Below are 13559 nucleotides of genomic sequence, written 5' to 3' on the forward strand. Positions count from 1 at the left end.
AGAGCCGGCCCTGCTATTGAGTGATACATAAGGTATTGCCTTTTTTCAGGGATGCAGTAAGCTGCCCCCAGAGACCATATCAAGACTCTCAGCAACATCTGAACCTGCATGTGAACCTCCCACATGACACTGGAGCACACTCTAACTGATCAAAATACTGTATTTTCTGGCGTATAAGACTACTTTTTAACCCAGGAAAATCTTCTCAAAAGTCGGGGGTCGTCTTATACGCCGGGTGTCGTCTTATAGGGCGGGTGCTGAAACTTCCGAGCCGGACTGGAGAATCTGCGGTCGCCGCATATGGTGGGGGGAGCTCAAAAACGGCCGCGGCCGCATCCCCGCCCGATGACGAGGTGAGGGGGCGCCTCACCGGGAAGGTGTAAGTGAAGGGCGGAGCAAGCTGCAGGCGTCCGGGACGCCCGCGGTATGGAAAAAAGAGATAGAGCGGCGCTGTGCCCAGAAAAACACGCCTCTTTCACCCGTCTGGCCCGCCCTTGTATCCTATTACCGTACCTCCTTCTCTGCCTCTCAGATCTCGCTCCTGAGGACTGCAGTGAAGCGGCGCAGGCGCGCATGTGCGAGATCTGAGAGGCAGAGAAGGAGGTAATAGGATACAAGGGCGGGCCAGACGGGTGAAAGAGGCGTGTTTGCGCTACCGCTCTGATAGTCTTGGAGACAGGGAGGGCTGGGCAGGCAGGGAGAGCTGACCAATCCAAGCAGGCTTTGTATACAACAACCAGCCAATCGCCGGTAAGGTACATCGCTTGCCGTGATTGGCTGGTTGTTGTATACTGGGTACCACATACAGTACAGCACCAGTATCTGTACCTGTTCATACAGTATAGCACCAGTACATACAGTACAGTATACAAATGTCCAACAGTCAAAACCCCATCATGGCTCCACCAGCAAGAAGAAAGAAATATGAAGCCAGTTTCAAACTTAAAGTTGTAAACTTTGCCATGGAACATAATAACTGCGCTGCTGCAAGACAATATGGAGTAACAGAAAAGATGGTTTGGGACTGGAAAGCAAATGAAAAAGCATTAAAGAGTATGCCAAGGGGTAAGTGTGCATTAAGAAGAGGCACTCCACATTGGCCAGAACTCGAAAAACATGTAGCAGACATGGTGAATGAGCATCGCCAAAATGGTTATGTAGTGACACGAAATAAAATACATTTGTTTGCACTTCAGTGGGCCAAATCTAACCCAGATCACAGCAACAGATTTAAGGCCACTGTATCCTGGTGTACTAGATTCATGGGAAGGCATAATATGGTACTGAGGCAAAAGATGAAAATTGCCCCAAAATTACCTGCAGATCTTGATAGCAAAGTAAATAGTTTCCATCGATACGTAATACAACAGCGCACTAAACATGGCTATGCGTTAAGTAGTATTGGAAATATGGATGAAACTCCAATGAATTTTGATATGGTTGGAAATAAAACTGTCCATCAAAAAGGTGAAAAAACAATTTTAATTAAAACAACAGGACATGAGAAGTCCAGTTTTACAGTGGTACTAGGATGCACAGCTGATGGCGCCAAACTGAGACCAATGATTATTTTTAAAAGAAAAACAATGCCGAAATTCAAGTTCCCTGTTGGTTGTTTTGTACATGTGAATGAAAAAGGCTGGATGGATGAAGAAGGGGTAAAGCTATGGCTTGATAATGTATGGAGCAGGCGACCAGGTGGACTTATTCAAAAATGTAGTCTACTGGTGTGGGATATGTTCAGGGCTCATTTAACTCCCAGCACCAAGCAAATGCTTGCAAGACTAAACGCAGATGCGGCAGTTATTCCTGCAGGATTGACATCGTTGGTACAGCCACTGGATGTGTGCCTAAACAAGCCATTTAAAGATCGCATTCAAGAACAGTGGAATGAATGGATGGTTAGCGGCGAAAAGTCATTCACAAAAGGAGGAAACATGCGTGCTCCACTGTTGGATGTTTTGTGTAAGTTTGTCATAAAAGCCTGGAATGATATTGATGCAGAAACAGTAATCAAGTCTTTCAAGAAGTGTGGCATATCAAATTCATTAGATGGTATGGAGGACGACTACTTGTGGCAAGATGAAGAGGAAGCCGAAGCTGAGACCACACCATCTGATACGGAATTCGATCCATATGATGACTGCCTTACAAATGTATCACAAGATGTCATTGATGTACTTATGATATCAGATGACGAACAGGAGGATTTTGAAGGCTTTTAAAGGGAAACTGTCACGCCAGCAAAACCTGTAAAAATACCGTAGCTTGCAGTTATGATGGGCGTTGCTAACTCGCCAGGGACTTGCCCGGCACTTGCGCTCTCTCTCTCTTGTTTGTTATCTTCCTCCTATCATCATCAGTTCCAGTTTGGTTGACAGCTTAGAAAACAAACAGCATGGCAGCTCCCATGGGTTTATTGTCTTATCCTTCCTTTCAGCTTTAGAGTGAATTAGGAAAAGTTTAATCCACTTGCACTGTTTTATGTTTACATGTTTGATGACAAACAGCCTTATGTTTATAAGTGACAGTTTTCCTGCTAAGTACCTGCATGTCATAAACATTTGAATTAAAATTACCATATTGAAATCAAATCTGATGTTTTTTTAATTTTTTTTTGGTGTGCGTTGGAAGAGGGGTAGTCTTATACGGCGAGTATATCCCAAACTCTATATTTTAACTGGAAAAGTTGGGGGTCGTCTTATACGCCCAGTCGTCTTATACGCCGGAAAATACGGTACCAGTGCAGAGAACCATCATTTTATTAAGATAATTGAAGAGCGGCTCAAATGGGAGTGTACCTATTGTCATGTGCCAGTTACGAACATTAATATATAGGGCCCCACCAAATTCATGGTCATGAAAAAATGCATCACGGACTGTGAAATTTGATCTCCCCTGTGAAATCTGACTATTGCAGGGCTGGGGGCACCCCAGCTGGCGGCTTCTACCGTGGGCCAGGCTCCAGTTGCTAGTCCCAGCCCGGACTGGGGAGGGACGGGACTTCCTCTTCCCCTGCAGGGGTTGCTCCCAGAGCTGGGTCAGACTCGCTTCTGAAAATCTCCCCCTGCAGTAAGCTCTGTGGCTTCTAGCTGGAAGCCCAGCTCTGAACGCAGTGCAGAAGTGAGGGTGGTATTCAACCCCTGACCTGGGCGGGGAGGCTGCGGCTCCAGCTGTCAGCCCCAACCTGGGCGGGAGGCTGTGGCCCCAGCCGTCAGGCTCCGAACTGGGCAGGAGGCTGCTGGAGAAATCCGGATGTATGGTAACCCATGCTCCCATGCAACCCTCACTTCTGCGCTGCTGCTGATGGTGGTGCTGGCTTTAGAGCTTGGCATCTGACCAGCAGCTACTGCTGTCGGGCTGCCCAGCTCTGCTGGCAGGGGTGCTGCTTTCAGCGCTGCAGAAGTAAGGGTGGCAATCCCACGCCCCCCCCTTACAATAGCATTACGACCCTCCCCCACACACACAATCCACTTTTGGGTTGGGACTCTCACGGTTACAAAACTGAAATTTCAGATGTAAACATCTGAAACCGTGAAACTGATTATTTTTAAAATCTTATGACTGTGAAATTGACCAAAATGGACTGTGAATTTGGTAGGGCTCTACTAAAATACCTGTATGTACTCCAAGCTTTTATATCTGTTCCCTAACACTTTTATTGAATTGGATCCCGAGTCATTTATCCAAACAAAGCTTTGAAATAAGGGAGGAATTTCATTAGCTGATGCTGTGTAACTGAGACTATAGTTGAATTATATAATCTGATATGTGCTACAATACATTGTAGGATGTGTGATTATGGAGCTGTGCACCAACAGAACTTCCAAAAATCTCTCCACTTCATTATCTTCATACTCAGTGCATAGTTTATCCTTCAGCTCCATCAAAACTCAGATAGGACTACGGTCAAGGAAGGTGGGGTGGAAAACTTCCACCAAAAATGGGCATTACTCCTTTTGTAATAACGCCACACATTATCATAAGATATCCAAAGATCCCCTTTTTAGTTTCTAACACCTTAGATATATTACTTGCTAATTAAGAGTATTTGTGATTTCATGCAGTATGTGGAGGGTGAGGGAGGGAATTTTGCATTTAGTTCTATAAGCAATTCTCTAACAGCAAAGCATGTGGGTCACTCCAGATTAATCAACCCACTTGGAGTACTCATGTCAGTAAAGGCTGCAGAATCAGGACTGACCTTTATCTAAAGGCTACCCATTCATTTGGGGGATGCACGATGATCAAAGCCTAATGATAGTTTTCTGACTCAAAACGCAAAGGCCGGATCATTCCTTCGGTGGCGCACACAACTTCCATCGGTTTCTGTGAGCAATGGACAGGATAATCAGGGTCCTTGATTTCAGGTAAAACACTCTCTAATTTTAGTAGAAACTAGAGAATTTACACTGAATCTCCTTTATCTGATTACAAGTGACAGCACTGAAAAATACTCTATTCCGGGAAGCCTTACTGCGTCATTATAGCCACTATGCAGCATTCCCTTTCTTGCTTATGAGCAATGCTGCTGGGAAGATACAAACAAAATACAGGTACAAAAGTACTTAGCAAACTGCATAAAACTATGGAACCATTACAGCACATGTTGTAAGGTACTCAGTGATGGTGAGCCCTTTGTCCCAGGAGACGTGCCGTGATGGCCACGAGTCGCTGTCTGCAATATTCCAATGCTATTATAAAATGGAATGTCCTAGCAAGGTAATTAAAAAGGGAAGGAAATATGCAGGGGTGGGCAAAAAAAAATCTAGCAGATAATCATGTTGTGAGTTTAAGTTTTCTCTGGCTAGTCTTCACTGAACACAATTATCAGCATGACCCCAGCTATTTAAAACACAACACTTTCTTCTGGAAAGAGTAGCAGTACTGTGATCAAATAACTGGTGCAGGAAGACATCCTGTCACAGCTTAGAGGAAGTGATAGAGCAGCAGTGCAGGAGACTTCTTTCTCTTATTGGGCATCTTTTGTGTGACATTTTCTTAAAATAAAAAACTGTTCTGCATAAATGATGGTCCCCATCCTGCTCCCCTTGAAGCTGTAGAGAGTTGCCATTGTCTTCAATGGAAGCAACAGGCCCAATTTTCTGGGATGTTGTGAAGGAGGTCCCGAAAATTCAACTTCCACTGGAAGCTGAGAGGCAGTGTGGTCTGGTGGATTGGACTGACCCTGGGCAAGTCACTTTACTTCCTTCTCTAATTTCGTTCTCACCCTTTGTTTGGCTTGTCTAAGTAGTCCTTGCACAAAAGAGATAGTCTCTTACAATGCATTTGGACCTTGCCTAACACAATGATGGCCTGATCTTGATTGGGACCTGTAGGCCCTACAAATAATTAATAATGCTCCAAGAGTTGCTAGGTAGGACAAACTTTTCTCACTAATGCTGTATAGCAGGCACTAAGAGGTAAGCCTCTCAACTGATTTCCCCCCCACTTCTTGAATTGTATAGTACAAAGATGGCAGCAGTTTCTCTAAAGATCTGGCAGCAGGGCAACAAGAATTTTACTGACTGTCACGGTTATGGGGCAAATCACACTTCAGACCCCTTTCAGTTCCTCTTAAGTGCACCCCTTTGGAGGCAGGTTTCATTGCCTTCATCCCTCTCTGGGTGGAGCCCTATGGTCCTACTACTCCTAGACTGGATCTCGGGGCTGTCGGGTAACACAGGTGACAAGCTCAGAGGCTGCAACCTAAACTGGGTTTGGCACTGTGACGGTGCACCCTGTAAGGCTTCATGGAAATATGCTTATGAATGTATCTGTATGACATAACTGGAATATGTTTTATGCTACATGTGCCATGTAACATATCTCTGTAAAGGTTATCATAGAATCATAGAATATCTGGGTTGGAAGGGACCTCAGGAGATCATCTAGTCCAACCCCCTGCTCAAAGCAGGACCAATCCCCAGGCAGATTTTTGCCCCAGATCCTTAAGTAGTCCCCTCAAGGATTGCACTCAGAACCCTGGGTTTAGCAGGCCAATGCTCAAACCACTGAGCTATCCCTCCCCTGTTACGATCCACTGAATCTATTCATCCTATTTGTATGCATGTGTCATTGTTGTATTCAAAGTTATGAATATTGGCTGTGTACTTGCTTGATTTCTAAGTAGCCTTAGTAAAGCATTTGGTCAGCTACTTGAGAAAGGAATGTGCAAATTAAGTGCCCAATCAAGAAACACTTAAAGGACAATGAATCTTGGAAAGCTCCAATCCACATAAGTCTACCTGAGGATGTTCAGGGTAGCATGTAAACAATGGCTGCTGCCTGTAAAAACTGAGTTATGCATGGACATGTGACTTGCCCATGTAACTCCAAAACTCCATCTTGGAGCCGGACTTTGCATAGAAGAGAGGAGGGGGTCTCCACTCCACCCACAAGAGAAAGTCTACTTAAACCTCTAGGAGACCCCTTTATTTTGTCTTCAGCTGGCTCAAGAGAGAGCCTCTCCACCCCGCAAGGATACCTGAAAGAAACTGGAACAAAGGACAGTAACTACGGGGGTGTGAGTGATTGCTGGACCCAGACTAGAAGGAGACTAGTCTGTAAAAGGAAGCTTACTGGAACACCTCTGAGAGTGGGATTTTGTCTGTATTCAGTCTTCTTACTGTATTCGACTCAGACTTGCTTGTTTTATTTTATTTTACTTCGTAATTCACTTTGTTCTGTCTGTTACTACTTGGAACCACTTAAATCCTACTTTCTGTGTTTAATAAAATCACTTTTTACTTATTAATTAACCCAGAGTATGTATTAATACCTGGGGGAGGGGGCAAACAGCTGTGCATATCTCTCTATCAGTGTTATAGAGGGCAAACAATTTATGAGTTTACCCTGTATAAGCTTTATACAGGGTAAACGGATTTATTTGGGGTTTGGACGCCATTGGGAGTTGGGCATCTGAGTGTTAAAGACAGGAACACTTCTTAAGTTGCTTTCAGTTAAGTCTGCAGCTTTGGGGCACTTGGTTCAGACCCTGGGTCTGTGCTGGAGCAGACTGGCGTGTCTGGCTCAACAAGACAGGGTGCTGGATTCCCAAGTTGGCAAGAAAAGCAGAGACAGAAGTAGTCTTGGCACATCAGTTGGCAGCCCCAAGGGGGTTTCTGTGATCCAGCCCATCACAGGCACCTTCTAGCCCTTTTAGTCTTGGAGCCTGTAACAGCTGATGAGAGTGACTCAAAACCAATTTTTTCAGAACAAAGCACTATTTAGTCATTCACCCAAAGGCATGTAGCACACTGAACAAAGGGATAAAACAAAAAGGCTATACACATATTTCCCCTTACCTGTATCTTCATATTGGTAAGCCCCCTTCAGCCGAGTTACCATCATCTGAGGGTTGGAAGACACAGACTGTCCTGCTGCAGCATGGTCTCTGTGTCTCATTGCATTCCTATCAGTGCTCACTGATGCTCCTTGAGCAGCTGCCCCCAACAACTCAGTCAACCCCCTTTACTCTTTTAAGCCTTGGATGCTTTAATGGTTTAGTGTCTCCTTTGATCCTGGCCTCAGGAATGGGAAGAGTAAACCTTACCAGCCTGGTTGGGGCCTGGCTGATTGATGTATTCCCCATTGTTTCCTCAAGGACCCCTGGTATTCTCTGGACATACCTTATCTTTGCCATTGTTTTGTTGTTACCTATTTGTTTCCCTTCTGCCATCCTCCTTTGATTTAATGCCTTGAACTCACGCAGGATAATACCAACCAGGTGAACTAGGGTGCATATGATATTTATAAAGAATAATAGCCATTATTACCTCATTTGGCAATTCCCATCTTCAGGTTGGAATTATAGTGGTGGGATTGGTACAGGTGAGCCATGTCAATTTAGCCAGATTGAGAAAAGAGGAATTTCATGCATGGGGGGGTGGGGGAGGGGTGGACTTTCTCCCCAGGAAATCGTGGTGGCTCACTTTTCCTGTCAAACACTGGGATGTGCCTGTAAATTTCATCCAGCAGAGAATGCAGCAGAGCCAGTCGATACAGAATGGTAAAAGGAGTGACCTCCAAACTTCTTCAACAGAGCTCAAACGCTACACCAGGCAAAAGACATTACTGCAACAGAATGAACATAGCCCAGCAGGCAGCACAAGCACACTCCTCCTTTCTCCTCACTCCCATGGCAGGGGCCTATGCTAGTTCATGGCCCAAAGAAAATCTAGCTTCAACCAGAGTCTACGCAGCCTGGCAGAAAGGCGCAGAAGCCTCATGCCCAATAACTCTCATAAATAGAACACGCCCTGCTATCAAGCTAACAAGTCTTAACCCTTTCACCAACCAGCAGGCCCTAAAAGAATTCTGGTGGATGTGGTAGTCCTAAAGGTCACTGCCAAACAAACTCCCAAACTGAATTATTGAACCAAGAAATGTTGTGGGCCAAGGGAACTGATTTTAAATTTGAAATAACAAAAAGCAACAAAACACTTGTTTTCTGTTTCAGCATCTGCAGAACAATAGTCATTGTGATGCTACTTATTTCTAAAAATACAAACCTGAAAAAGAATCTTAGGGTAGGATTCTCTTCTCTGCACCAGGATGTGAAGAGCTCTACATGACAGCAACAGCAAATGTGTTGCTGTGAAAATGGGGGTGCTTTGTTATGAAAAAGGCAAGTTTTAACTTGAAACAAACGAGTGAGAATTTGCACTTTGTTCCAGGTTAGAATATAGGAGTTTATCAAAAATAAGTGTGGATGCTGACAGAAATAACCAAGTTTTACTTGATCAGATTGATGAATACCTAAGAACTTGTTTTTACCTGCAGAAAATTCACAGTGATATAATGGAGACAGGCTTCCAGCTCTGTACAGCGTGAAGTAGTTCAATGGTAGAGTGGAAGCATAAGCTCACCGATGGGATGGAAGAAAAGTGCCCACCAGCCATCTAATCAAGACCCTTTCCTCACAGCTGTGTTTGTTTTCAAATGAGAGTTCTGAGGGAGGACAGACCCTTCCCTGTTAGTTGTCCTTTCAGGTTACTGTAGAGAGACCTGCACTAGGACTTCCCCTGAGCCCGGGGTTCCTGTCTGCTACCCGTACAGAAGAGTGTGTAAATCCTATATCCGGCTTCCTGTTGGTCACATGGTTCTTCCTAGTCATATGTCCTGTGACTACAGCTCCCAATTTTAAAAGGGACACAGGTCATACCATTCACACTGTGCTATGCGCATGTGAGTCCACACTCAGTACCCTCTCGCAGGAGGGAAGGTAAATAAAAATGTTTCCACTATTGCTTATGTTAACAAAGCAATGTAAGTGTTTGTAGTGCTACCTTTGCCTATTGAATTTCAAAAATGAAAGGGTGAATTCTCTCTCTCCTGGATGGATGGGATGCCTATTAATGACAAGAATTATGCTTGTGCACTGAGGTATAAATATTTCTCCAAAGGATAAACTGTGGTACTAATTCTAGTAATATGTGTTTAAGGTATAAGCGGTACGAAGGGAGGCATTGTGATTAAATACGGGCCTGGGAAGCAGGACACTTGGTTCTGTTCCTCTGTGACCTGCAACAGGTCACTTAAGGCCTGATCCAAAGCCCACTAAAGTCAATGGACAGACTCCCATTGACTTCAGTAGACTTTGAATCAGGCATCTGGGCCCCAGTTCAGCAGAGCACTTAAACACATGCTTAAATCCTGTTGACTTCAGTGTGATTTAAGCACGTGCTAAAGTGTTATGCTGAACTGGGATTTCAACATCCTGTGCTTGTTTCCTGCAAACCTTATATTTATTAATGTGGGGGTAATACCTATCTCTTGTACAGCATTTTGAGATCTGTTGGTGAAAATTTGACATTATTTATTTATTTATTTATTCTTGCATTGTTAAACGGAAAGTGTGACTGTACATGTCGTAAATGTTTGTAATGATTTCTAGTTTTCAAAATATGAGTACAGCTAGCTAGAACCCCCTTGAAAATTAATCCTCTCCTTTTTGTCTTTTTTAATTTCAACATGTGAAACATTAGCATGTTTCCTGGAAAGATGGAGGAGTGTGTGAGAGAGAGAGCAGGTAGTAGTAAAGTTAGTAAAGCACATAGTAAATCATTCTTTTGTAACTGATCATTAAAACATAAATATTGAGCAATTAATGATCAAGAGATGTTCATCTAACTTTTTGTTCCCTTCTGTTTGAAGACTTGCATCCATACGTTCAGTCTTTATCACTATGTGTGAATTTGGTGAGGAAAATCCAGAGAGAATGTTGTCTTGTATTGTTGAGTACAGAAATAATTCCATTTTGGAAACTGTTTTGACAGTGTTCATACATTCCTCCCTGTGAAAGAGAAAATCAGAAGAATTCTGAAATTGTCACTCACTGGCAGGAATACTGGAAAGTGGAAGTGGGTTCACAGCCATTTACGTGTTATTTTAACGAGCATCTAAGGTAAGTCACTGCCTACATTTGCATAGCTAGAAATATTTACAAAACCTTTCCATCTTCTGCTCTCCATCGGCCTTGTTTGAAGCAAACTATTTGAAAACATTTTATTTTGATGGTAAAAAAATGTGTGAGAGAATTCTCATTGCTGGTGAACAAAGTATTTTTAGTTTTTTGCTGTTGAATTTTTTGGTGACACCAAAAGGCAGTTGCCCCAGGAAAAGTTTCACTACATTGCAAAAGCGGAGTTTGTTTTGCTACCAAAACTGACAAAATCCTTACTTGTAACAAATTTGTGTTTCTTCCCAAAAGAGGGAGGAATTCTACCATTTTCACTGTGAGGAGTTGTGTTCATGGAGGAAATGAGCCTTAGATTTGATTAATGTATGTTCACACAGCTATCACTTTTCATTCTTTCATACTTACAAGGTGGAGAGTTGTGGCTTTAGGCAACTCTACGTAGGGAATTCTTCTTCTTTCTGGGTGTCTTTGTATTTCCCATTAGCAGTAGTGGGACTTACACATGTATCAAGAGATAGATAACTCTCTTAGCTTAAAGCAGTCAATTTACCTCCGCATATATTTTCCCTTCTCAGGTACATGCATTGATTATTGTTCTTCTCTTTTCCTGTTTGTCTGTATCTTTCTGGTCATGATGTGTCCAGGAGTAAGTGTTATACATCCTTGGTGAGACTGCATCTGTAAAACTGCACCATGTCATTACCAGAAATGTACAGCCAGATTGCTTTTCCCTGAATTCCCTCCAATGAAAAATGACTATATATCTGCTGGGATGGGCATAAGAAAAGATTTAAAAAACAAACAACCTCCCAAGCCTAAATATGAATCAGGAAGACTCGATTTAATCATGGATTTCTACATAAAAGTGCATTCTTGTTGGTTGTTATAATCTTAATACATATTCTTCACAACTCAGAGATAGATGTAGGTTTCATTTTTAGAAGGTACACACTATTTTTAAAGTGATTTATTTTGAAAACTTTTCAGATTAGTTTTACAGCTATATCAGACAGTGAATGATTGTTTGGTTATTTCATTTACCAAAGGTAATTGAAGCAGATATTTATGAAGTCATTGGGAGGTGAACTATGTCCAGTTCAACAGGTTAATCATTAATATTTGGAGGATTTTCTTGCCAGGTTGTATTAGGAGGAGAACATCACCAGACAGACATTTAAATTGCTTTATTTAACTAAATCAACATTATGTATTCTGGATTTTTTTCTTCAACAGCAAGCATGTAATATTTTAACAAAACAAGCATATGAATTTTTTAATTTAGTTAAACATTCAAGTTTTTTAAAATCAGGTTTGTTTTTGTTAAAATTGTTTTTAACTAAAATAATTAAATGAAATATTAAAAAGAAACAAACCAAAATTAAATCGCCTGTCAGCCAGGTCAACATGAGAAACGTAAAATATTGGCTTCTGCCGCTAACTCAGTCGTCTTCACCTTCATTTTCCTGTTTGTTCATAATCTGGAAAAGAAAAACAAGCTATCCTGCCTTTTTGGGTCCCAAACGATTTCTCAATTTTTCACAGTTTGTTATAGCTTCTACTGCTACTTCTTGTAAGTATTCTGCTGTGTGTGCATTTCCTAATATATCAATTGTTTCTGTAAGTAAGACATTCCCTTCTTCGGTTGTCACACAAGCACGTACAACAGGACATTGTGGACATTGCTCCACCCATCAAGACTCAAGTTAACTATTTTACCCTTTAGACCTTTTGCACACTGCTCAATTTCTCTTTTATACACGTTATCCAGCAATTTGCCTGCGACATCTGCTCTATTGGGTGGACTGTATCCTGGTCTTAATGACTGAACCATGTTAATGAAGTGTGGGTTCTCAATCATACAGGAAGGAGAGTTTATTGCATAAACAAACCGGGAACTTTTTTCATCAATTACCTCTTTTTGTAATCTGCTGGTTCTTATCACAAACTTATCTATGGTTGTTTTTGGATGATGGAGATTTTTTTTTCTTTTTGCTACAGGTTATATACTGTGGCTATGTGACATACATGATGAGACTGAAACACTATCATTGGCAGATAACTCTGAAACTATAGAAAATGATGGTGATCTTGAAGTTCGATAGTCTTCAGAATCCTGTATGTTGAGGATGGATTCTCCTAAACAAAATAAGTCAATGCAGTTATTTAATTATTACGATACTGCTCATTTAGTATTACTCAGTGCATTCACTGACACTCAGTACTACTTAAAAGGTGAAATTGTAAAAGGAAAATCTGCCTATTTCAGCTATTTATTTTTTATCACAACTGCATCTAAAATGATAGTACCATAGAATAACAACTATATTTTTTGCTCAAACATGAGAATTCAAGAATAGTCCAGAAGGGACACAGGCAGTCCTTAAGAAAGAAGTATGACATAAAAAAGTTTACCAACCTAAAGCTCCTGCATGTTCAGACATGTTCCTTTCATCATCTTCAACGCAGCTTCCTCCTAAGAAGGAACACTTCTCATGATGTTGTTTCATTTGGGCAACTAGGCCTTGCATTTCTTTGTTGCACTGTTTGCATTTTGCACACATGCCTGTTTTACCCACAGGTAGAGGAACTTCATTAAAATATTCCCAAACTGGGTCTCTTTTATGGCCTGCTGCCATTATAGGTTTTCCCTTCTAGTGAGAGAATGCCTGTTCCTCCCTTCTCACATTTATCTCCAGACGACTTCTCCAGATCTTGCCCAGATCTATTCCGTCCCCAACAATCTATTCATTGAACTTTTTGAAACTTTGCACTTTTAGAGAGAGGTAAGGGATTGACTCTGTGTACACAAATTTGCAGAGGGACAATAGGGTTGAGGTCTGTTATTTCTTACCTCTATATATTATTTATTTAAAACATTTTTGCTGTTAACAAGCATGTTATCTCTAGAGACACAAATACACAGTTTGAGAACTGCAAAACTAAGCATCTCTGATGGTATCTTCTAGACTGAGCCCCATTGGGTAGATAGAAAGATTAACCTGAATAATTTATACAGAAGCCCCCAGAACTCCATAAAATTGGGTCCCTAATCCATGAACTATTGGAACTCATTTACAAAACTTTTCTTAAACATTATATGACTATATTGTCTCATACTATAGAATTAGAATTTATA

At 41.8% G+C, this 13559-nt stretch overlaps 1 protein-coding gene across 1 annotated transcript in view; it reads left to right on the forward strand.

Moving 5' to 3' along the window:
- The window catches only part of KCNMB4 (potassium calcium-activated channel subfamily M regulatory beta subunit 4), a 39804-nt gene that overhangs the window by 12620 nt on the left and 13625 nt on the right, over positions 1–13559 (forward strand). Inside the window, exon 2 of the mRNA XM_005280059.5 lies at positions 10281–10408. Within this exon, the coding sequence (XP_005280116.1) occupies positions 10281–10408 (128 nt within the window). The remainder of the gene's footprint in view (positions 1–10280; positions 10409–13559) is intronic.

Source organism: Chrysemys picta, chromosome 1, assembly GCF_011386835.1.
Source record: "Chrysemys picta bellii isolate R12L10 chromosome 1, ASM1138683v2, whole genome shotgun sequence".
NCBI lineage: Eukaryota > Metazoa > Chordata > Testudines > Emydidae > Chrysemys > Chrysemys picta.